Source organism: Magnolia sinica, chromosome 14 (assembly GCF_029962835.1).
Source record: "Magnolia sinica isolate HGM2019 chromosome 14, MsV1, whole genome shotgun sequence".
Lineage (NCBI taxonomy): Eukaryota > Viridiplantae > Streptophyta > Magnoliopsida > Magnoliales > Magnoliaceae > Magnolia > Magnolia sinica.
The window spans coordinates 1,532,539-1,555,881 of NC_080586.1; the positions used below are offsets into that span (position 1 = coordinate 1,532,539).

General features: G+C 40.6%; 2 protein-coding genes and 1 pseudogene across 5 annotated transcripts; 2 read left to right on the forward strand and 1 right to left on the reverse strand.

The window, feature by feature from the left end:
- Positions 1–2,145: 2,145 nt before the first annotated feature.
- LOC131225180 (auxin-responsive protein IAA4-like) lies at positions 2,146–3,440 on the forward strand. The gene is made up of 4 exons (XM_058220645.1): positions 2,146–2,376; positions 2,691–2,896; positions 3,016–3,112; positions 3,209–3,440. Exons 1-4 carry the CDS (start codon positions 2,210–2,212, stop codon positions 3,261–3,263), a joined length of 525 nt encoding a protein of 174 aa, XP_058076628.1. The 5' UTR covers positions 2,146–2,209; the 3' UTR covers positions 3,264–3,440.
- Positions 3,441–8,154: 4,714 nt separating this feature from the next.
- On the forward strand, positions 8,155–19,702 carry LOC131225227 (chromatin structure-remodeling complex protein BSH). 4 transcript variants are annotated; one of them, XM_058220708.1, is made up of 11 exons: positions 8,160–8,338; positions 9,023–9,111; positions 12,401–12,495; positions 14,881–14,952; positions 15,072–15,119; positions 15,529–15,612; positions 16,704–16,742; positions 17,623–17,705; positions 17,898–17,960; positions 18,984–19,079; positions 19,328–19,702. In XM_058220708.1, the coding sequence occupies exons 1-11, from the start codon at positions 8,289–8,291 to the stop codon at positions 19,386–19,388; spliced, it is 780 nt and encodes a 259-aa protein (XP_058076691.1). In that variant the 5' UTR covers positions 8,160–8,288; the 3' UTR covers positions 19,389–19,702. The 4 variants fall into 4 exon arrangements, with proteins under 4 accessions (XP_058076693.1, XP_058076692.1, XP_058076691.1 ...); XM_058220710.1 differs by lacking the exon at positions 19,328–19,702 and having other exon boundaries at positions 8,155–8,338; positions 18,984–19,083; XM_058220709.1 differs by lacking the exon at positions 15,072–15,119 and having other exon boundaries at positions 8,157–8,338.
- On the reverse strand, positions 19,566–22,610 carry LOC131225937 (pentatricopeptide repeat-containing protein At2g03880, mitochondrial-like; annotated as a pseudogene).
- Between the last annotated feature and the right edge of the window lie 733 nt (positions 22,611–23,343).

Below are 23,343 nucleotides of genomic sequence, written 5' to 3' on the forward strand. Positions count from 1 at the left end.
CTACTTGAACCGCATCGATCCAAGCCTTCGGTTCGGTTCGGATCAGGTAGGATCGGGTCGGATCCACCGGATTAGACCAAAAATGCCCAGCTTTAATACTAACCATCCATCCATTGGCTTGAAAATGTACAACTATATAAGCATAGGACATCTCACGGCTATGCTTATCTCACGGCTGAATTTGATCATTCGATGAGTAGAGGTGTACATGAACCAAGCCAGCTTGGTTAGTTCGCTCGTCTCGACTTGAAGAAGCATGATTCGACTCAATTTAAAGTTGAGTTCAAGCCAAGTTGAGCTGATTTTTTGAGTCTAAAAATGAGTTCGAGCCTGTTCGAGTTGGCCCTTGCTCAACTCGACTTAGATCGAACCCATCTTGAATCGAACTTGGATCAAACTAGTTCGATGACTCGGTTACTTTCATATTGATGTTGCTCACCAAGTGTTTGATGAAATGACTCAAAGAAATGTGGTTGGTGGCAAGGAAAGTATATGTATATATGAAACTAACATCGTTTTTTCTTGATTTGTATGGTGCTTAGGTGTTTGATAAAATACTTGAAAAAACATTATTGCTATCTTTAAGTATTGTGAGATTTTGATGGTGCAGTTAAGGTGTTTGTGAAAATGTGAACTTGGCTTAAACTTGGCACAAACTTGCCTAGGCTGTTGATCGAATTAGGCCGAACTGGCCAGTCAGGCTTGTGGACCGAGGTTGAACTAAGGTCAGCTAGTGGCTGAGCCGAGTCAAGCTGAGGCTAGCCCAACTTGGTTCGACTCAATGTACAGCTCTACCGTGATGAGCGCGATTTTTCCTTGGTGCCTCTTGAATGCATGTGGGACCTAATGAACGGTCCGATGGACAAGTTCTATTGTTGAAATCAAGCTCGTAAACCGATACAACCTACATCCCACCGTACACATGACAGAAGAGAAGGTTGATCTAGGCTGTCCATCAAGTGGGCACTGCCATCGATGGACATACGTACGGATCAAATGATATTCGCTCGATAGCGTTGTAAAGGACGGTACGGAGGTCCACAGCCAGTAGGAAAAAGGTAAGGAAAAGCGATTTCCTGTATTATCCGATATTTGTGGTTTTCGATTAATGTCCGATCGAATGCCGGGCCCACTAGCTGGACGGTCCTGATTCACTTTCTCCCAGCCACGTGTACAAACGGGCGAAGGGTCTACGAGCTTCCATGCTCACTCGCTGGAGAGCGCTTTGAGAATGCACTTGCCTCACGTGGAAACAAGGAACGTGTTATGTACCACAGCCACTCATCAGACGATCACCACCGGATAGCGGCAACATCTCACAAATGGCTTGATCTGTTCATCAGGTGGGGTACAGACCAACGGTCCAAATTACATACACAGGTGTAGCTAACCTGAAGAGCAGATAAGCTTGAATTTTGCGCGGCTTGGTGGATCCGGTGGGTGGATATCTGACTGCGGGGCCTACCGGGATATATTTTCCTTACATCCACTCCGTCCATCCGTTTTTAAAGCTCATTATAGAGATCATTCTAAAAAATGAAGCAGATCCATATAGTATGTGGACCACACCACAGGAAACAATGATTATTAACCATTAAAAACTGTGGGCAACAAAAGTTTTGGATCAAGCTATATTTGTGTGGCCTCTTCATACAGGTTTTTGTGACCTTATTAACAGGTTGGATGGAAAATAAAAATTCCAGTGGTCCACGAGAAGTTTTTAATGGTGGGTATTCAATTACCACTGTTTCTGTGGTGCGGTCCACCTGGATTTGAATCTGCTTCATTTTTGGAATCATGCCCTAAAAAGAGCTGTCAAAACGTGTAAGGCACACTACATCACTGTGGGCCCCACAGTCAGGGATCCACCGAAGCCGCCTCCGAATTTCGAGGGGATGACCGAATAAACGGGTCCAATCTCCCACACGTATCCAGCAATCCCACGTGCGAGGTGAGGTGCACTTTCAAAGTGCACTGGAGCCAGACGCGACAGGTCAACATGAGCCACCCATCCATCGCGCAATAGCCAAGCCGGTTTAAAGGGGCCACGTCGCATCTGCCACGTGTCAGTGTCGGCCACCTCGACGACAGTTCAAACCGACGAGTCTGTTGAAAGCTTCTCCATCCTTCCCTCCCCTTTGATATTCCATTCCTCCCTATTTTAGTAGCCGAAGCTGGTGGCAGCTCTCTCTCTCTCTTCAAAACTCCAATGGGAAGGCACAGCAATTCCTCTTCTTCTTCTTCCACAGATAGCAACCCCCATCCATCTCTCTCCTCAGCATCTTCTCTCTCCACACCAAAGAGAGATTTGAGCACTGATCTGAGGCTGGGCCTTAGCATCTCAACCGTCCATGATGACAATACTTCAAACTCAAGGTACTTGCACCAAAAACCAATCTCACCCATCTCATTTTCCATGCCCATTTCCATCTCCCTCTCTCTCTCTCATGCAATCAAGATACTTGCACCAAAAACAATCACACCCATCTCAGTTTCCTCATACCTTTATCTCATTTTCCATATTTTAGGACACTTGCAATCATGCCCATTTGATCTTTCTCTCCCTTTCCTTCCCTTGTGATAGAACATTTATCAAGCCATTTTTCTCCATTGATTTTTTTTTTTTTTTTTTGTTTTCTTTTTTCTAACTCATGATCTCATCCCAATCATTTCTTCTTCGATGTCACTAGGGACCAACGATCCGATTGGCCGCCGATCAAGCCACTCCTGAGGAGCACACTCGCGGAGAGTGGAAATCATTGCAATCAGCCCACATTCTTCGTAAAGGTTTACATGGAAGGAGTTCCAATTGGTAGAAAATTGGATCTGTTTGCACATGATGGTTATGATGGCCTAGTTAGGACCCTTCGACGCATGTTTGGGACGGCGATTCTATGTGAGTAATGATAGATCATCGCTGGAAATATATAATTCCAGGGTTGCATTTGATTAGATATCAAAGGACTTGATGGTAATTTTCATATTTTTTTTTTCCAATTCGATCGATCGATATAGGTCCCAATTTCATGCAAGCATCACCCAATCAAAACCATGTGTTAACCTATGAAGATAAGGAAGGAGATTGGATGATGGTGGGAGATGTCCCTTGGGAGTAAGCCAAATCAAACACCTATTTCTTCTATTCCTTTGATTTTAAATATCTTTGTTTCAAATCTCTTCAAATTCCTCACATCTTTTCCTTTGGCAGGATGTTCTTGACTACTGTGAAGAGATTGAAGATCACTAGAGCTGATAAATGTTAATGTCTATACCCAATAGAATCTCTCTCTCTCTCTCTCTCTCTCTCTCTCTCTCTCTCTCTCTCCATTTTTGCCTTGTTGGGTGAATTTGAAAAGGAGCCCAAAAGCCATAGTATGGGAATTAATTTGGAATGTAGATGTACAGCCAATACAAAAATGATATAGATGCATCTTTTCTTATACGATGTGCTGTTTCATTAATCTTGTGGAAACTTAATAGAAAGAGAAGCCTATATCATCCCACACAGTGAGTTAAAGAAAAAGGAAGATACAAAGCCATTGAAGACTGTCATTTTGGTGGTCATGTCCTCTTTTTTCTCTCATCCTTTGTGCTTTTCCTTTGTGGGTGGATGTGGTCCTGACCCAAAAACCCTATTCGTGACATGGACTAGTCCTTAATCTTCTTGATTAGTGAATTGGACTAGTCCTCAATCTTATTGATTAGTGAATGGGACCCTAATCAGATGACTTCACATGCGTGCCCCCACATGCGCATGCGCGTGCTGTGCATGGGCCACATCGGCACGGCCACAACGATGCCGCAGCAACTTTGTTTGGTGGCATTGAATTGATGCATGACAAAAGTGGCATGCACCAGCTTCTTGAACCTACCATATTTTCATTTCCATGGCTGTAGATGGTTGGTGGTTTGGGTTGAAGAACTCTCCTTTTGTCTGTTATTCGTTGTGGTTGTTGGGTTCTTGTCGAATATGCTGTATTTGTTTTACGTCATGGTTAAGGGCGTGTTTGGTCGCACCAAATATCATGAAGTTTCATGACATTGCACCAAATTACACTCATTAATCATGAAACCTCATGATATTTGGTGCAACTAGATGCGCCCTTAACCATGAGCCATGGTTGGCTGTGCGGTCCGCTCGATTCTCACTCAAACGAAATTAAGGGTGCATTTGGCTGCACCAAATATGATAACATATCATGAAATTTTAAATGAAGTTAGAAATATCATAATATTTGGTGCAACCAAACGCACCCTAAATCAGCTTGCAGTTGGTTTGGGTTGAGCTGAGGATTGTCTACTCCTAACCCATGAGCTCAGTCTATGATCATGCCTGGCTCAGGCTGCTAGCAGGAAGTATTGTCAATTTGACAACACTTCCTACTAGCAGCCTAATCTAAGCTTAGGCCTGAGCTTAGATTATGGCCTGAGCCTGGCCTGTTTATCTACCTGATTAGGTGTGGCCCACTTTCCATGTGTGGCCCAAAAACCAAGTGAGTTGGATCATCTGTTGGGGTACACATTTACAAAGTAACAAAATGTGTGGAGTTATTTCATATGTATGTGTGATGTATTACAAAAATGCCAAATTTGAAACTCTAAATGGCCCAAGTGAACGGGCTTTCAGTTACAGCTTGAGCCCAGCTTGATAAACAAATGGGTGTGATTTTAGAACCATGTCTGGCCTACCTAATAAACCGACGCGAAGTTAGTAAAATCGGGAACCTAATCTGGACTAAGGACAAAGCTCATACTTTAGGTGGAAGCTTGTGAAGAAGTTGAGCTTAGACCCTAGAAGTTCCTGGCCCTTGGTTTGAAATGCCAACCCAAGACCACTCAAAATGGCCCAGGCCCGAAGCCCAACGGGCCAGCCAAGCCCATTACAGCCTCAATACAAAGGAAAACAAGCATTGCATTAATCGTCCCTTCTCTTGCACAAATCGATCTCTAACGAAGAAAAGTGTCTTAGTGTGAGGTTGATGGGCCCCACAACTGCCTTTCCACATGTTCCAAGCTGGCACTTGTCCAGGACATCAGAGCCGTGTATCAGATGGGATCTGCAGTGCAGATCGTTATGCAAAAGAGTTCATGTTAATATAATTTTATATAAAAATTGGACCACCCATGGCCTACAGTTAGGGGGCCTACCTCTTGAATTGGGGCCTTACACTGATGCAGGTGATCCAACCGGTGGAGTAAGATTCCACTTCAGTAGTCCGCGGACTACCTGTCTTTTCCGCTTTTGATACCTCTCCCATTTTTTCCATCTCTTATGCCTCATCAAGTGGTGATCCGGACCGTTGATCTAGTAGTTCTCAGCGTGCATGAGCCGGGTGGAAAATATCCCACTGATCAGGGATCTTCACCGTTGATACTAGGGATGGTTAAAACAAGGTTCTGATTTCAGCGTCTTTGTATCGAGACCATAGACATCACACCCTGCTTGGGCTGACCAATTGTAGTAAGATCCCAACCATCGGGAGATTTTTGAAACATCTCATCCGTCCACCCCTAAAAAGCTCCAAAGTAAGCCCAAATTCAAGTCCAGAGCCAAGTCCTAAAATCTAAGTCAAATCCTAAATCAAGCCAAGCTTAAGTTATAGCATCTACCCAAGCCATAGCACAAAACCTTAGCCGAAACCAAGCTCTAGCCAAGCTCCAAAATTGAGTTAAATCCAAGCCAAATTTAAACTAAATTCAAAATAAATTTAAAATTTAGAATTAATACCAATTCCTAACCCCATACTTTCTAAAATCTAACCTAAACTTAAACCATAGTCCTTTTAGGTTAGGAAGTCGAGAATCATCGGTGACCCAAAATTAGGGTTGAACCACATGGGGCCACCAACGGCACTCCAAGTGCCGCTCGCCACGTGGTAAGTTGACAATTTGGCGGGGATAATTGTGGGCTGACATGTAAAGTAAATCTCACATCAAGAAATGAAATGTGTGCTCAAGAGACTAAGTACGTCGCCCCTCCCAATTAATAATAGTGTCATGTGACATCCTTCTCCTCTTCACCTATTATAATCCTTCAAATCACCTTTCACCCTCTAACTTCACCCAAATGCCACTCTCTTCACCTATAAATACCCTTTCTCCCTTCTTATTTCACATACACCACCTTTTCTCTTTAGTCCTTAGCTTAACTCAAGTTCCTTAATTAAGTCCCTTAGTTCCAGCTAATTAGCCACCTCTTCTTTAGCTTACCTCAAACCTAACCTACCCCTTCTCTTCCCTAGCTCACACCTAACTCATCTAGCCCAAGCTGTCCATCCAACTTAGCCCATTTAGTCCATTCAACCCATCCAACCTAGCTCATTTAGTACAAGCCACCCATCTAATCTACCCTATCTTACCCATCCAACCTAGCTCATCTAGTCCAAACTACATGTCTAAACTACCACCTAAACCAAAACTATCCAACAACCATTTTAAATTAGGCTTATTTCAAACCTCGTAAGACTTACTCTTTTCCTTAAAACTTTGGCCTTTAATCCACCCAGCCGTATACAGCAAAGGACAAAGGCCTTTGGATATCGGCTGCTAGAGCCAGATGATGTTACCACCCAGGCACAACCCCTTTAGTTACTAGTCCTCAGTTCCAGCCCAAACCTGGTTCTATCAAGGCATTTAGCCCCACTTTCACACCCACAAAATAAATTTTAGAGAAAATTTGAGACTGAGGCAGCGTGAGTGTGTGATGGATGATAAACATGCGCTTTTGAAATTAAGTTAATGACTGCAGGTCGTTTGTGTTGAAGGCACATGGAAATTATGTGTCGTGGCTTCTCATTAGTCTAGACCACACCACAAAAAGTAGCAGGGATTGAATGCCCATCGTTGAAACCTTCTTAGGGTCCATTATGAGGTTTATTTGTCATCTAACCTCTTTATAAGCTTATGTGGACCTTGATGAAGGTAAAACACAAATATCAACTTAATTAGAGTCTTATGTGGTCCCAAGATTTTTTTTTTTTTTTGGTTAGCTTGTTAGTATACATCCACTGTCAACATACACTCACACTGTTAGCCACCCCCGCTAAGGAATCGATACCAAGACCTCAATGTTGAAACGAGGTATCTTCACTCAATCTACCACTTCAGCTATCGATCAGGGTGTTCTTATGACTTAAAATGATATGAAAAAAAAAAAAAAAACACTAAATGGATGGTATGAATCTGACACATATACTATGATTAGGCTCACATTAAGTTTCATATGTCAACCCTTACCGCTTTCTTCTCTCCCCATTATGTGCTGCACCCCACAGCAAGCAACTCGTTTTGGACGTATGAAATTTACATGGGTCCTACTATAATATATTTCTTAGATTTACACCCATCATTCCAGGATATGAGCCAAAAACAAGGTGGATCCAAAGGTCAAGTAGACCACATCATGAGAAATAGTAATAATTGGACGCCTACCACTGAGAAAAGTTTTTGAGACCATAAAAGGCTTCAATCAAGTTGATATTTATGTTTTCCCTTCATCCAAGTTGGGTGACCGTATGTATTAGATGGCAACTAGACTTCATGGTTAGTCCCACGAAGGTTTCAACGGTGGTTTTGTTCCATCCTTCTTGTGTTTTGTGGTGTGGTTCACTTGAGATTTAGATGTGGTTCACTCTACTTTGACCATGTGCGGCTCATCTTGATGAATATTTTGCATATCCACGCGGTCCATTCGTTTTTTCAAGCTCAGTTTAGTGCTTGATCCCAAAAATTAAGCAGATGTAAATCTCATGTGGACCACACCGCTGGAAACAGTGGTGGTTTACCATTAGAAACTTTTTGTTGGCCACAAAAGTTTTGGATCAAGCTGATATTTTAATTTTCCCTTCATCTAGGTCTTTTTGACCTTATCAACAGGTTGGATGGAAAATAAACATTATGGTGGCCCTAGGAAGTTTTTAATGGTGGGCGTTCAATCACCATTGTTTCCAGTGGTGTGGTCCACCTAGAATTTAGATCTGCTTGAGTTTTGGATCGCACTCGACAAACAGATGGACGGGGTGGATATACAACATATCATCAAGGTAGGCCCCACGGTCATGGTAACACCCACTAACCTGTTACGCGGGTAACACCTAATCCGCTCCCATATTTGAGTGGGTGCGTATCAGGCTTCATAGGTTTCCAGAGTATTAAATAACTCCCTTCTTAAAAAAACCAATCGTCTTTAGCTCATGTATCAGTGGAAACCGCGAACAGCCTCTGTTAGGGGTTCAGGAACAAAAGCGGAATCAACGGAAGAGAACATTCAAATTTAAAATCTACGGATCATGAAGCCTCTCCCGCCCTCTGCTTATAAACAGCCCATCAAATTCAGAATGTAAGTTTTCTCCATATCTCGGCACTCGAATCACTCTTTTCGTGGAGATTTCTGATGTGGGTCTCTTTGGGTTTGCTGTTTAGATGGTCTTGACATTTTTTTATAAAAAATTTCTGTTGTAGCCTCTTTTCATGCAGATTTCTGATGTGGGTCTTTTTGGATTTGCTGTTTAGCCTCTTTTCATGCAGATTTCTGATGTGGGTCTTTTTGGATTTGCTGTTTTTTGCTATTACACGTTGTGTTCTTGGGGGTTGTATGATAGTCAGGCATAAACTAATTAAAATTAGACCGACTAGACTGTGGAATCCACTGTCGCTAACTCACAATCTGAAAATCAGGCTGTTTGAACAATCCTAACCTCTGATTTGTAGAGACTCGTTCGTTGGAATAGGACCGTTGGATATTTTTCATTTTAATCATCCAAGAAATGTCCACCAATCTGAAATAAATCAAGTAAGTGTGATTTTTTGGTTCATGGGAAATTTACACTGAGATCCATAATTTGGACAATTTGGTTTGACTTAATTGTCTGCTATGTATGTGATTTCTAAGTGCCTGTGTATCATCAATCATTCTCTGCCTGAGTATCAAAGTTTTTCTGTGTTCTTTCAGATCCTTGAATTTTGTAAGCTTCTATTGCAATTTTTGTGGCATTTATATGACATATGTTGTATGTGATTTCAGCCCAACTGCTGAAAATTTAGTTCCTATCCGTGTGGATGTGGAAGTTGATGGACAACATTTCAAAGATGCATTTACATGGAACCCTTCTGGTATGGTCTAATTTCAAGAAAGATTCTTTGCATGTGCTATGAGAGCGATGATCCAATACACATTCTTCATACCTTATTCCGGTGCTGGGTCAACTCAAGTTTTATGAGACAGGAGTCTACCGTGGATTTCTCACTTTCACAAAACTGCTAAGGTTGGATGATCAAAGTTGTCTGGTTAAGAGCATGCACGATGGATATTAATAATAGTTCACCATCTATTTTCTTATAATTAATCGGATGGCATTGATCATCCAATAATGGTGGTTTTAAGGTCATTTCTCCTCCACAGATTATTCCTCCTATCCAATGGTCCACCATGATTGTTAGTGGCGACCTGGTTCCCACAAAGGAATTCGCACCGTAATAATGTAACAAGAATTCATAGTGGATCTTTCTCTGGAATATGACAGTAATTTACATAATCTTTTGGTGGATAAGGTTGGATTGGATCCCTGACCTTGACGTTGCGACTACTAGGTTGTAATGGTGAAGTGGGACGAGGTTCAGCTTATGACGTGTTTCTAAAGTGCCATTTTGTTGTTTAGTATGATTATTATTATTATTATTATTATTATTATTATTATTATTAATTACAATGTTTTATAATTTGAGACCCCACTTTGGAATTTGATGACTTTAATGTAGATTGTTTTGTTTCTTTTTTCAAAATTGACTCAATGGGCTTCTCCTAATTCACATTATGTTTGGACCGAATTGATGGCATTCTCATTAAAACTAGAATTCAATGTTTGCGAGGCCTACGTTTTAGTGATTCAAACCATTCACTAGGCTTTGTTGTGGATGGAAGAGCTTGAAAAGAAATCCTCCATTTTGTAATCCTAGTCATTCAATCGGTTGCCTGAAAGTGGAGGGCCAAAACTAAAATATAGTCAGTATGCACCTACCATGTAGGTAGGTGAGATCAAGTGCTAAATGCTCGGTGCCTAGTCCTATGATAGAATCATGGACAAGAGGGAAGAATAAGAATAAACTTCAAAAACTTAATACTACAAAGGAAACTCTGTGTGATAGCAGGTTTTCAGTATTGAGTGGTGAGACTACCATTACCGCTGCCCCAGTTAAACCAAGTTGCTCAGCTGCAAGGATGGAGGCTCTCTCTGGCAGACTTTCACAATAATGGAAATAAAACAAAAGGCCACTCCTAGCAGCACACAAGATGATCTAAAAGCGATGGCTGGCAAGCTAAAAAGATTAAAAGAGAAGGGCAGAGACAGAAGTGCAGAATAAAGCTACAACTTTGTCTAGTGGATAGTCCTCTCTCTTCTCTAAGTTGCCTCTAGTAAAGATCGTGCTCAAAATCAGCTAAATGCTGCTCTTTATTTAGGTGTTGGGGGAAGAGGTGATCTCAAACCAATCAGGACTCCAACTGACTCTCTTAGAATAATCGTACAATGCCAAGTTGGTTGAAGTTTTCTGGCTCGGACAAATTAGAATTCATCATGTCAGGGTCAGGATATGAGGTTCTTCGAGGAGAACAATCAGATCAGCTAATGTTGGTATAAATCAGGCCAAGGATGTAAATTGTCGTGTTGTGGAGGGACGTTGACTGGATGAGATCTCCAAAAAATCCCCTGAAATCCTATCTTTTGGACTCAGAACTTCTAGAAAATGCCAACACCCTTAGCTGACTGAAGCTGCTGGAAATGCAAATTCTGAAACTTACCTTAATTCCGAATCTACTCCTATGAAGAAAATAAGTCTCTTGAATATTTGAACCTCAAATTGTATTCCCACAAAAGGAATATTTAAGAAGCCAACTACACCTAGTCATTTGAATCTTTGTTTTGAAGTCTATAAATAATTTGTCCCTTGGCTGAATCGTAATGACTTTTTTGATTTTTGGCTCTATCTCCTTGTAGTATCTGTAGATCTGGTGTCACAATCAAGAGGGTCCTCTACCAAGGCCCTCATTGTTATGTATACCTCTTGTTACTAATGGAACACCTAGGCTTTGGTTCTTCTGACAATCCGAACCCCCTTGGATGTATCCTGAATACTCTGGGTACAAAACAAGCTTCAATTAATCGGGAGTGTTTGATTGAAGAGTTTTTTGTTCCATGGCCCATCCACAGTGAGATCCAACAGATGAACAATCTAAATGTATGGGAGGTGAGTCCTATTGATAGTGAGCATTGGTCTGAATGAAGGTGCTATTTAGGACAAGCATTATATCATGCCTCTTGTGATATAATTAGCCAGCGGAAAAGATGTAAGCCAGAAGCAATGAGTTCAGACATAAGTTTCTGAGACTTCTCTTGTTTGAAGGTTTAAAGGTTTTTTTTTTCTTCTTGGGGGGTGCTTATGAGCATTAGGAACATGGGTTCTTTAATTTTAGGTAAATGACAAGTGTCCAGCGGTATTCAGGCAACACATGCTAAATTCCTTCGGGCCTGTTTGGAATGCAAGATTAAATGGTATTGAATTGCATTAGGTGGAATTAACACCATTGTTACACAATGATTATATATCTGGAAATGCCATGGTCTTTTGTCCATCCAATCTCATGTTTGGGATCAAATTCTTCATTTGAAAAAAAAAAAAAAAAAACCACTGTATTAAGTGAAACTTGCGTTTGGTGGACCATGGAATTGTAATCAACAGGCCAGATTTCACAACTGATGTTGGCAACCTATATGCATATGCAACTCAATTATCACGTGTAAAGGGTGCATATGGATGGACGGTGTGGAAAAAACACATGCATCAACGTGGCCCCCACAGATATAGTGGATTTCTAATCTACCAGAAATCCCACAATATCTCCTACTGTGACTGGGTGATATGATACTTGGATTAATCCAATCCTTTCCATTGTTTCCAAACGTGGGATGGAATTTACATTGGATCAAATGCAATTTCATATCACCTAATCCCACATTCCAAACAGGCCACATATTGGCTAACTATGCACTATATGCTTAGGACGTGAACTGAGAACATTAGGAGGCATGAAGGATGCCCATGAACCATTGATAACATCTTAATTTCCAGGAGCATCTTCGTTCCTTACTCATAGCTTGTGAACTATTTCTGAGGGAGTGAAGCAACACTTCCTAGGTTAGCAAATATTACAATAAAGCGATAAAAACTTCTGATCCACCCTTGAGTTAGCTGGAAGCAATGACGTATTCGTTGTTCAAAGTGTATGAAATTTGTAGTTTGGCATGTTGATTCTGAAACTGCAGGAAATTTTGTAGTATTATGTTCTTAAAATAAATAATAAATAAATAAATTATGGCGATTCATGTGCATTGTGGCCTTTTTGAAGATCCTGATTCTGAAGCACTGATGTTTGCAAGAAGGACGGTGAAAGATTTGAAACTCCCTCAGGCATTCGTAACTCCCATTGCTCAATCTATTCAGGTAAATGACGTGTTGAGGCTGCATGTTGGATTGTTACCATTTTTGCTACAACCATGTAGTTTTTTAATACTGAAAAACTGATTCATCTTTTTCAAGTTTAAATGCTTGATGTGGCAATATAGAGAAATTATGCAGAGGAAGACCCTTCCTAGTGCAGAATCTTGCAAAGTCGACTGGCATAATAATATTGTAATATCTTGGAAATGTTGGTTCAAGCAACTTATCTGCTTTAAAGCATGCTTGATATATCCTCATCGGAAACTGCTTTTGTAAATGTATTTTAGGCTGAGTTTGGATGCATTGTTGAATCAAATTACAATAGCTAGTTCAACAAAGTGTAAATGATCAAGTCGCATTTACCTTCTTTAGTATATTGAGGGAATACTATCTAAATTTCATTTGTGTTACTTTTTGGTTGGGCTTCCAAGGCATATAACTGCAATTTGAGGGTTACTTTCTCATTATGAAAACTAAGGAGGGTAGTAACAATTTGGTCATTCCTCTCTATTGAACTGGCCTTTTCAGTTCAATTCTGCAGCACATCCAAATGCAACCTTAGCCTCGATTCTTCTATAAAACTGTTTCATTTATCCTGGCCATAACATTCATTTTGTCTTTTCAATTGATTCTGTCTATATATATATATATATATATATATATTACATGCATACATGTATGTATACATGTGAATGTGTGTGTGGTTTTGCTAATGTCCCCACCTTCATGGGGATGTCAGCAATGTCCCCAAACCTTTTAAACCGCACAAGTGGTTACCTATCGTCAGTCCGAACCGTTCATACATTCATACAACTAGGACCAAGCCATGGTGCAAGAATCACACTGATTAGATGATCCTAACACTTTCAATGGTGCCAATTTGTTATGTTGTTTACGAGCCATAAATAATACGGTTAGAATAATCAAATCAAAGTGTTACTTTAGAATGATAAGAAATATAAAGCGGGATCTATCTATTGGATGATTCAAGATGATGATTGGTTCTATCAATACATATTAAGAATGACTGGACAGGATGTTGGGCAGTTAAGGAACAACATGTTGATAGGATGAGTGTAACTGTGAGGATGTTGAAAATCTTGATGGGGGATGAGTGCAAAGATAAGGAAGGATAGAATTAGAAATGACTGCATTCAAGGGAACTTGTGAGTAGCACCAGTAGGTAATGAGATGATGGAATGTAGATTTAGATGGTTTGGTCATGTGCAACGGAGACCAAGAACTGCGCCGGTTAGGAGTGAGTTGGTGCAAGTTGAAGGCTCTAAAAGGGCAAGGGGAAGGCCCAAAAGGATGTGAGTGGAGGTAGCAAGAAAAGACTTGTGGTCTAACTGAAGTTGTGGCCCTTGATAGAGTGGAATGGCAGAAAAGGATTCATGTAGCCGACCCCACTTAGTTGGGATAAGGTTAAATAATGAAAGGTTGGGAAAAGGATTCATGTATGCACACACAAACACACACGGCATAGTGACTTTTTCAGTAGTGGCTTAAAGGTCAGTACTGAGCTTCTTGTAATTGGCAGTGACTGCTCACACAATCAAGAATCCCAGATGCAGTACAAGTAACTAAATTAAGATTTGGATGAAAGCCAATCAGGTACCTCTTTGAACCATCTATATAGCAGAATAGGCAGCAAGTGGGAATGACAGTGGGAATATGAAATCGGCTATTTAGAACTTGAAACATCTATGACTGCAAGATTCAGAAGCACGAGCCACATCCAAAGCAGATGATTCATGCAACTTTAAGCCTCGTCTCATAAATCTCTTCTGGAATGAAGAAATGGATCTAGTTCTTCCTTTGATACTACTAAATGGATTAATGCACAGTGTGAATGTTTTCAAGGAATTATGCACAGATACATACTGCAATATGCCCAACACGTGCACATCTGGAATAATGTCTCTAGCTGAAGCAAGAGAAACTGTGGATATGTGTAAATGAGACAGAGAATGTTATGATACTTGATCTATTGTCTGAACCAATGTAGCTGGGAAATTAGCATCAATAACATTATGTATTGCTAAGGATGAAAGTTTGTATGTGCATGATTTCCTGCTTACTTGCATAGGATATGGACTTGTTGGAGGGAACTATAGACCTCAAATAAGAGGACCATGCCCACCTTATTTACTTTCAGTTTTCTGCTCGATGAAGACCCAACAGTTGTATCATGGATTTTCTATCCTTTAGTGATGGGTTCATATCAATTCTTTCAAACAAATGCAATATCTCCTCTCTACATAGTTCTGAATGTTGTGATAGAGGAGACCAGTGCATGGATTTTGAATGATAACTGACTCTATCATACCTATATCGTTACTTTCTGATTTGTGGATTTTTCTTTTAATCCATTTCTGTTTGTCACAGACACAGGTGAGCGAGTTTCGATCATATGAAGGACAGGAGATGCATACTGGGGAGAAGCTTGTGCCTATCAAGGTTCATTCAGTCATTAAATTTTCATTCTTCTCTTCAGAATCGTGATTTTTATCACATGTTATGAATTATGAACTTCAACCATTACATCACTGGGGTGATGGTATTCTCTCTTGTTGCAGCTTGATCTTCGGGTTAATAGGACTGTCGTAAGGGATCAGTTTTTGTGGGTAAGGTTTCTTGCAGAGATTATATCATAAGATTGGATAAATTTGCAGATTCACATCTGCAATGCCAAAACAAGTGTGTGCTCATTCCAAGTTGCGACATGTGCAAGACCCAGGCCATTCATAGGTGGACGGTGGACCTCACAGTGAATGCTGGCCTTGGTTATCCTTTCTCAACGACGTGGTTTTTCCTGTGAATGTCGCCACCTGAAGAGTGGACTGGCCTCATTTTTTGGGGCATGTCTGATGAAGGGCATGGTTCTTGCACCCATATGCTGTATTTGGCATGTGTGGGGCACTTGCAGTTGGAATTTGCAAAGGAATTTCTGCAATTAGATTGCTCATTGTTGGTAATTATTCCACTCCTATATTCATTCATGAATAAAATGTTTAATAAATTATTGTATTTCAGGACTTGAACAATTTCGAGAGTGATCCTGAAGAGTTTGCGAGGACCTTTTGCAGTGATCTTGAAATCAGAGACCCTGAAGTTGGAGTAAGCTTTTTCTAAATTAATTAGAGCAAGCAAGGCTTGATGTCATGGTTCAAATTATTGTGTTGTCTCTGTATCAATGACCACTGATACAAAATATGATACAGTGTATCAGCTGATACTACTGGTTTATCAGGCCGGTCGGTGTGAATGTTTTAAAGGTAAAAAAAGATTGGAAAAATATTATGTATTGTATCCTTGTATATATTTGTTTTTTTCCAAATAAAAAATATTATATATTTGTTTTTTTTTTTTCTTCAAATGAAAAAAATCCTTAATATGTATTGATAATTTTATTTTTGAAAGGTAATATGTATTGATAAATGAGATCAATATTTTGATTAAGGATTGGGTAAACAACAAAATATGTATTTTGAAAAAAAATTTCTCGCGATTTTTCCTTCGATTACAATAAGTACTGATTTATTGTATAGGTGATGACTGATTACATGATATGTATCAGGCAATATTTTAACCCATGCTTCCTGTGTAACAAGATATTCTTTCTTATAATCCCAAATGGAATATGCTTGCAGCCTTGCAGCACATGATGCTGTTCTCCTTCTAATCGACATGTGCTATCTTTTGTGCTTTGTATACTTTTATATCTCATGCTTCACGGGTGCTAACTAGATAGCCCCTCAATAATGTTAAGATTGTCAGTTTCATAAAATTAAATAAATAAAACCTTGCGACCCGATGCTGATGGTTTCTCTAATTCATGTTCTTTCTATATCTTTATCGTATTTGTAGTTTATTCATGACATGTTTAATTGTCCATGTGATAGTAGGAGCATGGTATTCAGAGCCTTTGTTTGGATAGATGTTCTTTAATAGATGACGAGAATTTAGAGAACGAATTCTCAATGAAGTAAACAATGAGAAACCGAACTATGGCAAAAAATAGGAGTATTTAGACTAATCATAGTTTATTGACTTTCCTCTGTGTGCAAGAACCTGTCTTATGAACTTCACTGTATCTATTCCTTTGACTTCTTCTCCTTTCTAAAAAGAGCAAAAAAATGCTCTGTCATTCTTGAGCATATTACCTAGAATTTTGAAATTGGACTAATTGTTTAGTTTTTGTTTTGCAGCCTGCAATTGCAGTTGCAATCAGGGAGCAGCTTTATGAGGTTAGCTAACAGAAGATCTACTCTTTCCCTTTGATGTAGCTTTTTCTCCTTTAGTAAAACTGTTATGATCTAGCAATAAGCAGATCTCCTCTCTTTCTCTATCTACACCAAAAGATCGATAATTTCAAGTGGTGGATCCCTCCCTCCCTCCCTCCCTCCCTGTAAGATGTATCTGATTACATTTGAGGTTATTTTATTTAATCCTTCGCCTTATCTCCACCACAAACATGGCTGCATACAATCAATGTTTTGGAAAAATGCAAGAGCTGTAAGATGTATCTGATTGCATTTAAGGTTATTTTCTTCAATCCTTTGCCTTATCTCCACCACAAACACGGCAGCATGCAATCAATGTTTTAGAAAAATGCAAGAGCTGTATGCCTTGGGAGTTCCTGAAGCAAAGGTGCAGCTTCATTGCTCCAAGCCGCACAGCCTCATTGCTTCAAGCTGCTATGCCTCATGCCTCAAGACATCAGAGGATGCTTGTCGAGAAATGGAAATTTCACTCACTCAAGGGCCCAGGATGCATCTCATTCTCTTGATTGGGTATGAAAAATCTGGAATTTGTGCTTGAGATTAATCAGCCTGCTAATGCTAGGAAAACTCTTGAAAGGCCAATTGTCATAATAAAAGCCTCTGGGAGCATGATAAGGAAATCAGTGAAAAGCATTAGGAGTTCTTGATTACGTGTGTTTCTCAATATCCAGACCATGCCAGCATACTTTAGATGACATGAGGACTTCTACTTCTTTTATTTATTTATTTTACTTTTTTTTTTTTTTTGGAAGATTAGGACTTTTGTATGGTTGTCCAAATTTCCTTCATAAATGATAAGATTTTCATTGACCTTTGTCATGGCATGTTCTGATGGCTATTGTAGATAGCCATCCAAAGCGTCGCCTCAGCAAGGGAAACCAGGGTAAGCAAAAAGGGTCGCCGAGGGGTAGAACATGTTACAGTTAGGTTCGTTTTTCTCGACCACCACTTTGCTCCTCTTATCCTACTCAGTATTGAGGCATGTGTGATTGTGTGTAACTATAGAAATCCATTGGGTGATATGAGAAGATAGTGCATACTCACTACTTATTTCCCTTCTAACTATCAGAAAAAAGAAAAGAAAAGAAAAAAGAAAAAATCTAAGTGTTGTCTTTGCAGTAAATCAGGAGGGACTGCCTTGGACTTGATGAAGTTATTCGGTAGCAAGGCAAGTGTTGTCCGGTAAGATCCTTATACCTTCTTTATCACTTGTAATGAAATGTCTCTCGTTGTAGACAAACACATACTAGGTTACTTGGGAGATGTTTGGGATCTCGGTATGGGTGAGAGCGAGATCTGTTACATATATACCTCTGAAAGATAGATTGAATTATAGTTTCATCATTGAAATAGAAAGAAAAGAAAAACCAACAGTAGTCTTGGGTGCCTATCCAGGAGCAGTGTCTTTCTATTAGAGAAAGTTCGTCAACCTGCATAGAGGCGCCGTAAATCTGACATGAGGCAGCCCATGTTTATCCATTCTAGCATCCCTTCCAAGGTTTTTATAGGATCAATAGGACCAAGTCATGGGTTGCAGCTATTTCCTGGAATTTCTTCTTTCTACGTTGACCTTGACGATCCACTGGATTGCATATGCCCATGCAAGGGACGATGTCATCCTATTCTTTTGTGGAATGTTCTCATTGCTTCACCTAGGTGGTGTTTGGGTCATTAGTGTGCCATTGGTAATTCAGTATTGCAAATCCCCACTTGGATTCTTCTGGGAGCTTTCTTTTGGGTCTTCAGAGTCCCGTTATCATCACGCATACATCCAGCTTATGCCGCCCAACCCGAGTGTGCCCCTGCTTCACACAGGCTACCCCACTCGAGCCCGGTGTGAAATTGCCCCTACATTATATGGATTGTTTATGATCTAAAGCAGCGGTATGGTGTGATGGCGTAAACCATCCGATATATGGCTCGTAGAAAACAGATGGTTGTAGCAAAATGGCCTACATTCAATCGATGTATTTTTTTTTTCAACCTGGGCTTGCCTTTTCTCACGCGAACAGATTGATTTTTTTTTTTTTAATAATTTTTAATTTTATTTATTAATTATTATTATTATTATTGTGTTAATGCTTTTGGGGACGTTGGTAATGCCAAATGATGGTATCCATGCACTTGTCTGGTTGACAATAACTGAAAACCTTGAAAGTTGAAACTGATGGAACCTCTTTTTTTTTCTTTTTTTCTTTTTTCCAGTAAAAGGAAGGAGTGGGACGTTTATGAGCCCATTGTTGATATTCTTTCGCCTGAGGAAGTGGAGGTTCTTGATGCAAGAGAAGAGCGAAATGCTCGGTGAGTGATATGAATGCATCATTCATTAAATGAAAAAAACTACTCGGCATAGGAGGTTTGGTTTTGTGGTAGTACAAAGCAAAAACTTTACAACTTATTGCAAAATATACAAAAGAACACAATCAAAGAGGAAGATACATTTGGAGTGTTGAAGAAAGGTTGCAGACTGGAGTTTCTGTCAATAAATCTGAGTTTGTCTAATTTCATTTGATTTTTTCATGAATGCTGATTTATTTTACATTGGATAGGCTGAAGAAAAAGCTTGATGACAAAGATGATGGGTATTTGACACGCTTCACACGCAGCTGAACTTTGCTGGCTAGGCATTCAGATCTTGTGGATTAGGTGCTGCCATGCTGGATGGCATCACAGTGGCCATTGATTCTGCTGTTCTGTGTGCATGTGTGCATGTGCATGTCTGAAAATAGCAGTTCTTCTTAACAGCATTTCATTATTTTGTAATGTAAGATGTTACGCCTGCACGTGTTCTTTGTTTGATTACATTTTTTCTGAAAATTGAAGGGCCTGTTTGGGCTACAAATTACATCAGTAATGTACTATAAATGTGAAATGACTACAAATGCCTTTACCCGACTTCTGAAAACATTACATTTGACCGACAATTTCCGAGTTTGGTTTATCATAGTAAAATTATAATGATGAAACATTTTCATTACTTCAATGTCAAATCATCAAATCTATAAACTGATGTGTAGGTTTAGATTTGAGATTTCCACTGCAATGCAATGTAAAATCATGATGAATACAAATATCTTTATGATGCAGGACAATTAACCACTTGCTCCAAAAGCTCGAACTGATAGAGCATGGCAAATTAACCTCTTTATCTCATAGCCCATACCTCACATTCATAGGTTAGGTCCTCGGTTGAACCCTCCTCGTGGGCCTTAAATTCATGGGTTCCGTCCCCTTGTGGGCCCCAAATCATATGGGTTTTGCAGGCCACCCACCCCAAGTGTGCCCCCTGCATCCCATTGGCTACCTTACTTGAGTCCAATGTGAAAATGCTCCTGCATTACTTTACTTGTTTCCTAATACATCTGCATTTGACCACCGATCTGTGTTTGGTTCATCATGATAAAATCATAATGATGGCGCTATTACAATACATGAATGATGTGATTTGCAATCCAAGCAGGCTGTTGAAGCTCACATCTGTAGTAATTTCTCTAAGCTATAAAACTTCCAGAAGACCCGATCAAGCTATCTTAGGAATGCATGTTGACTTCTAAGATCAACAGTTGTGATGATTCAGTTTTTGGGTTTTTCGGGTTCTGTTGTTATCTGCCAAGTTGACCTCTGAATATCATGAACATGAAAACTCATATTAATTCAAGCAACAAGGCTGTTCCTGATTGAGGCTACCAGTAATCCCCACAAGAACATGAACCATTGGTGAACTGGAGAAACCGATTGATATCTCTAACAACAATCTCCCGTGCAAAAATCTCTGAAACAAGCTTCATAACTGTGTGGCAATCGCCACAAGTCCTCAGATTCTTCATTATCCGAATTGGGGCGCCTACTGGCATGCTTATTAAACCGAATGCAAGGGCTAGTTTCTCGTTGTGATACCACAAGCTCTTCTCCTTGTACTCTCCAACACTATTGAAGGCGAATTGGGTTTCTGCCACATACCCATTCATCTTCTCTGCTAATTTGTCCAACATTGCATAGATCTCATGCATCCTAGAATGTGATTTTTCATGCACCGTAAATATGTAGGTGGTGTTCTGAATGTCGATCCAGCTACATCTGGTCTCTTTCCTCACCCGATTCACCCCCATCAATCTCCTCACCTCCTCAGCTTCTTCCAACATTCCGTAGCTTGTGTAGATGTTTGAAAGCAAAATATAGTTTCCTGGATTATCTGGTTCAATTACAAACAGACTCTGCAACTTCTCTTCCCATTTCCAGATTCTTTTAGTTCCTGGAAGCCCCTAAGAAAGCTCCCCATGTTGTTCCATCTGGCTTGACTGGCATTGATTCAATGAACCTCTTTGTTTCATCCAACCGGCCGGCTCGGCCAAGGATATCGACCATGCAAGCATAATGCTCAAGCCCGGGCCTCATCCCATGGACTCTAGACATGGAATCAAAGTACCGGAATCCTTCCTCAACGAGCCCGTTGTGGCTATAAGCCGAGAGAACACAGACAAACGTTATGTAATCAAGTTTGATCCCTGCTGATAGCATCTCCTCAAACAGCGTGATGACTTGGTCTCCACACCCATGTTGTTGGCAAGCTATGATCATCGCTGTCCAAGACACAACATTACGATCCTTGATCTCTTCAAACACTCGATATGCCTCAGCCAAGCTTCCACACTTTGCATACATTGTGATCAACGAGCATACCACACACAGATTTCTTATGAAACCAATTTTGATAATCTGGTCATGTATTGAAGTCCCTTGATCCAATGTCGCAAGGCCTGCAGCGGCATGGAGGGCTGTTGAGAATGACGCCTCATTGGGCAAAATCCCTTCCCTTCTCATGACCCAAAAATAGTTACAAGTATCCTCAAAGCAGTCATTTTGGACCCAAGCCATGGCCATGACATTCTAAGTCATAGCGTCTCTGTCCTGAGCTACTGAACAGCTTAAAAGAATCTTCAAAGCACCCACATTTGCTATACCTGTCAACCATTGAATTCCTAACATATGCTAAAGACTTCAAGCCAAGCTTAACCACCTGAGCATGCACCTGCCCGCCGAAACTCAAACCACCCACATGTGCACGCATGCTCAAAACGCTTGAGAAGCTCACTTGATCCGCAGCCCTAGCTGAATGCTCCCTAAGAAGTTCACAGAACACTCTAACTGCTTCGTCGTAAACCTTGTTCTGCACAAAACCTACTATCACTTCGTTCCAAGAAACCAAGTTTCTCTGGGGCATTTCATCAAACACCCTTCTCCCTGCGTCCAAATCAGTGCATTTCATGTACATGTCGATCAGCGCACTGCCAATGAAGATGTCGAATTCGAACCCATGTTTGATCACGATCGAATGAATCTGTTTCCCATTGGCAGGGGCTGTGGTCTGGGCACAAGCAAGCAGTATGGTGGACAGGATGAATTGGTTTGGGTGGGGCCCACCATACCTCATCTGGGAGAAGATGGCGAGAGCTTGGAAGGGGTTGTGGGATTGAGAGAAGTGGGTGATGAGGGTGGTCCATGTGATGATATTCTTATCATGGGTGTTTGAGAAAATGTATAGGCTTGCATTGGTGAGGCCACACTTTGCAAGCATGTTGATGAGGTTGTTTTGAAGGGAAGGGATGGATGTGATGTTGCTGTTGCTGTAGCCATGTATGATGATTTGGGCATGGATTTGGGTAGCATGGTTGGGGTTTCTCGTTTGGATGGTGGTGTGGTGTTGATGAGAGTATTTAGATGTGTAGGAGAGAGAGGGGAATGGTGGAGCCTACTAGATGATGTGTAGGAATATATAGGGTGGTTGAGGCATCTTGAGTGGGGCAGGAATCTACTTGGTATTGTGTGAGAATGGTGTCAAGGGAAGAGAAATCTCACACTACACTGCCTGGTGGAAATGTGGGTGCTGAAGATCTTTTATATTTGTAGGGAGTGGTTACATGTTGTTTAGGAGTGTGATGTGTGTTTGGAATGGAAACAAGGGTTCAAATAAATATAAGAGTTCCTACATAAAATGTAGGAGTGTTACATATTATTTAGGAATATAGGAGTGTTACACGGGTTCGTATAACATAACAACTCCTTTTGCATCTCGTCAGCGTGGTTAGTTGTCCAAAATGTGACATGTTTATATGGGGGTAGCAAATCAGGACCGTCCAAAGACTTAACAAGTGACCAACGGTGTTGTGCGGGCAGATGGCCCTACATCGTGATCAACTTATTGGACCCCACTAGATGGACTGTCTAGATCCATTGCCTGATCTCCCAAGTCAGGTTTTGGCTGCCAAACGTGGATCTGGGTTGGGTGCTCGCTGGTCTAGACTGGCCAAAAACGGATCCCTTTATGTCAGCTTATGGGCTCGGTTCATGGTTTGTTCTGTCTTGGGCCCTAGGGATACGACCTAAGCCCGATAATAAATCGGGTCGAGCCTAGCCTCAATTTTCAAATCTCAACAGCCCCGACATCCCTTCCCTACATGGGCCCAGCCCATGATTTTGTCTCATGGCCCACTTGGGTTGGAACCATCTTAGATCCTAACACATTGAACTGGGCCTTCGCCACAGCTCTTAGAAAGTTGTGTTAACT

Coding starts and splice junctions, on each gene's coding strand:
- LOC131225180 (XM_058220645.1), top strand. CDS start 2,210: ATGGGAAGGCACAGCAATTCCTCTTCTTCTTCTTCCACAGATAGCAAC. Junction 2,897..3,015: donor GTTTGGGACGGCGATTCTAT/GTGAGTAATGAT, acceptor CGATCGATATAG/GTCCCAATTTCATGCAAGCA. Junction 3,113..3,208: donor GTGGGAGATGTCCCTTGGGA/GTAAGCCAAATC, acceptor TTCCTTTGGCAG/GATGTTCTTGACTACTGTGA.
- LOC131225227 (XM_058220708.1), top strand. CDS start 8,289: ATGAAGCCTCTCCCGCCCTCTGCTTATAAACAGCCCATCAAATTCAGA. Junction 17,706..17,897: donor GTAGAACATGTTACAGTTAG/GTTCGTTTTTCT, acceptor TTGTCTTTGCAG/TAAATCAGGAGGGACTGCCT. Junction 17,961..18,983: donor AGCAAGGCAAGTGTTGTCCG/GTAAGATCCTTA, acceptor TCTTTTTTCCAG/TAAAAGGAAGGAGTGGGACG.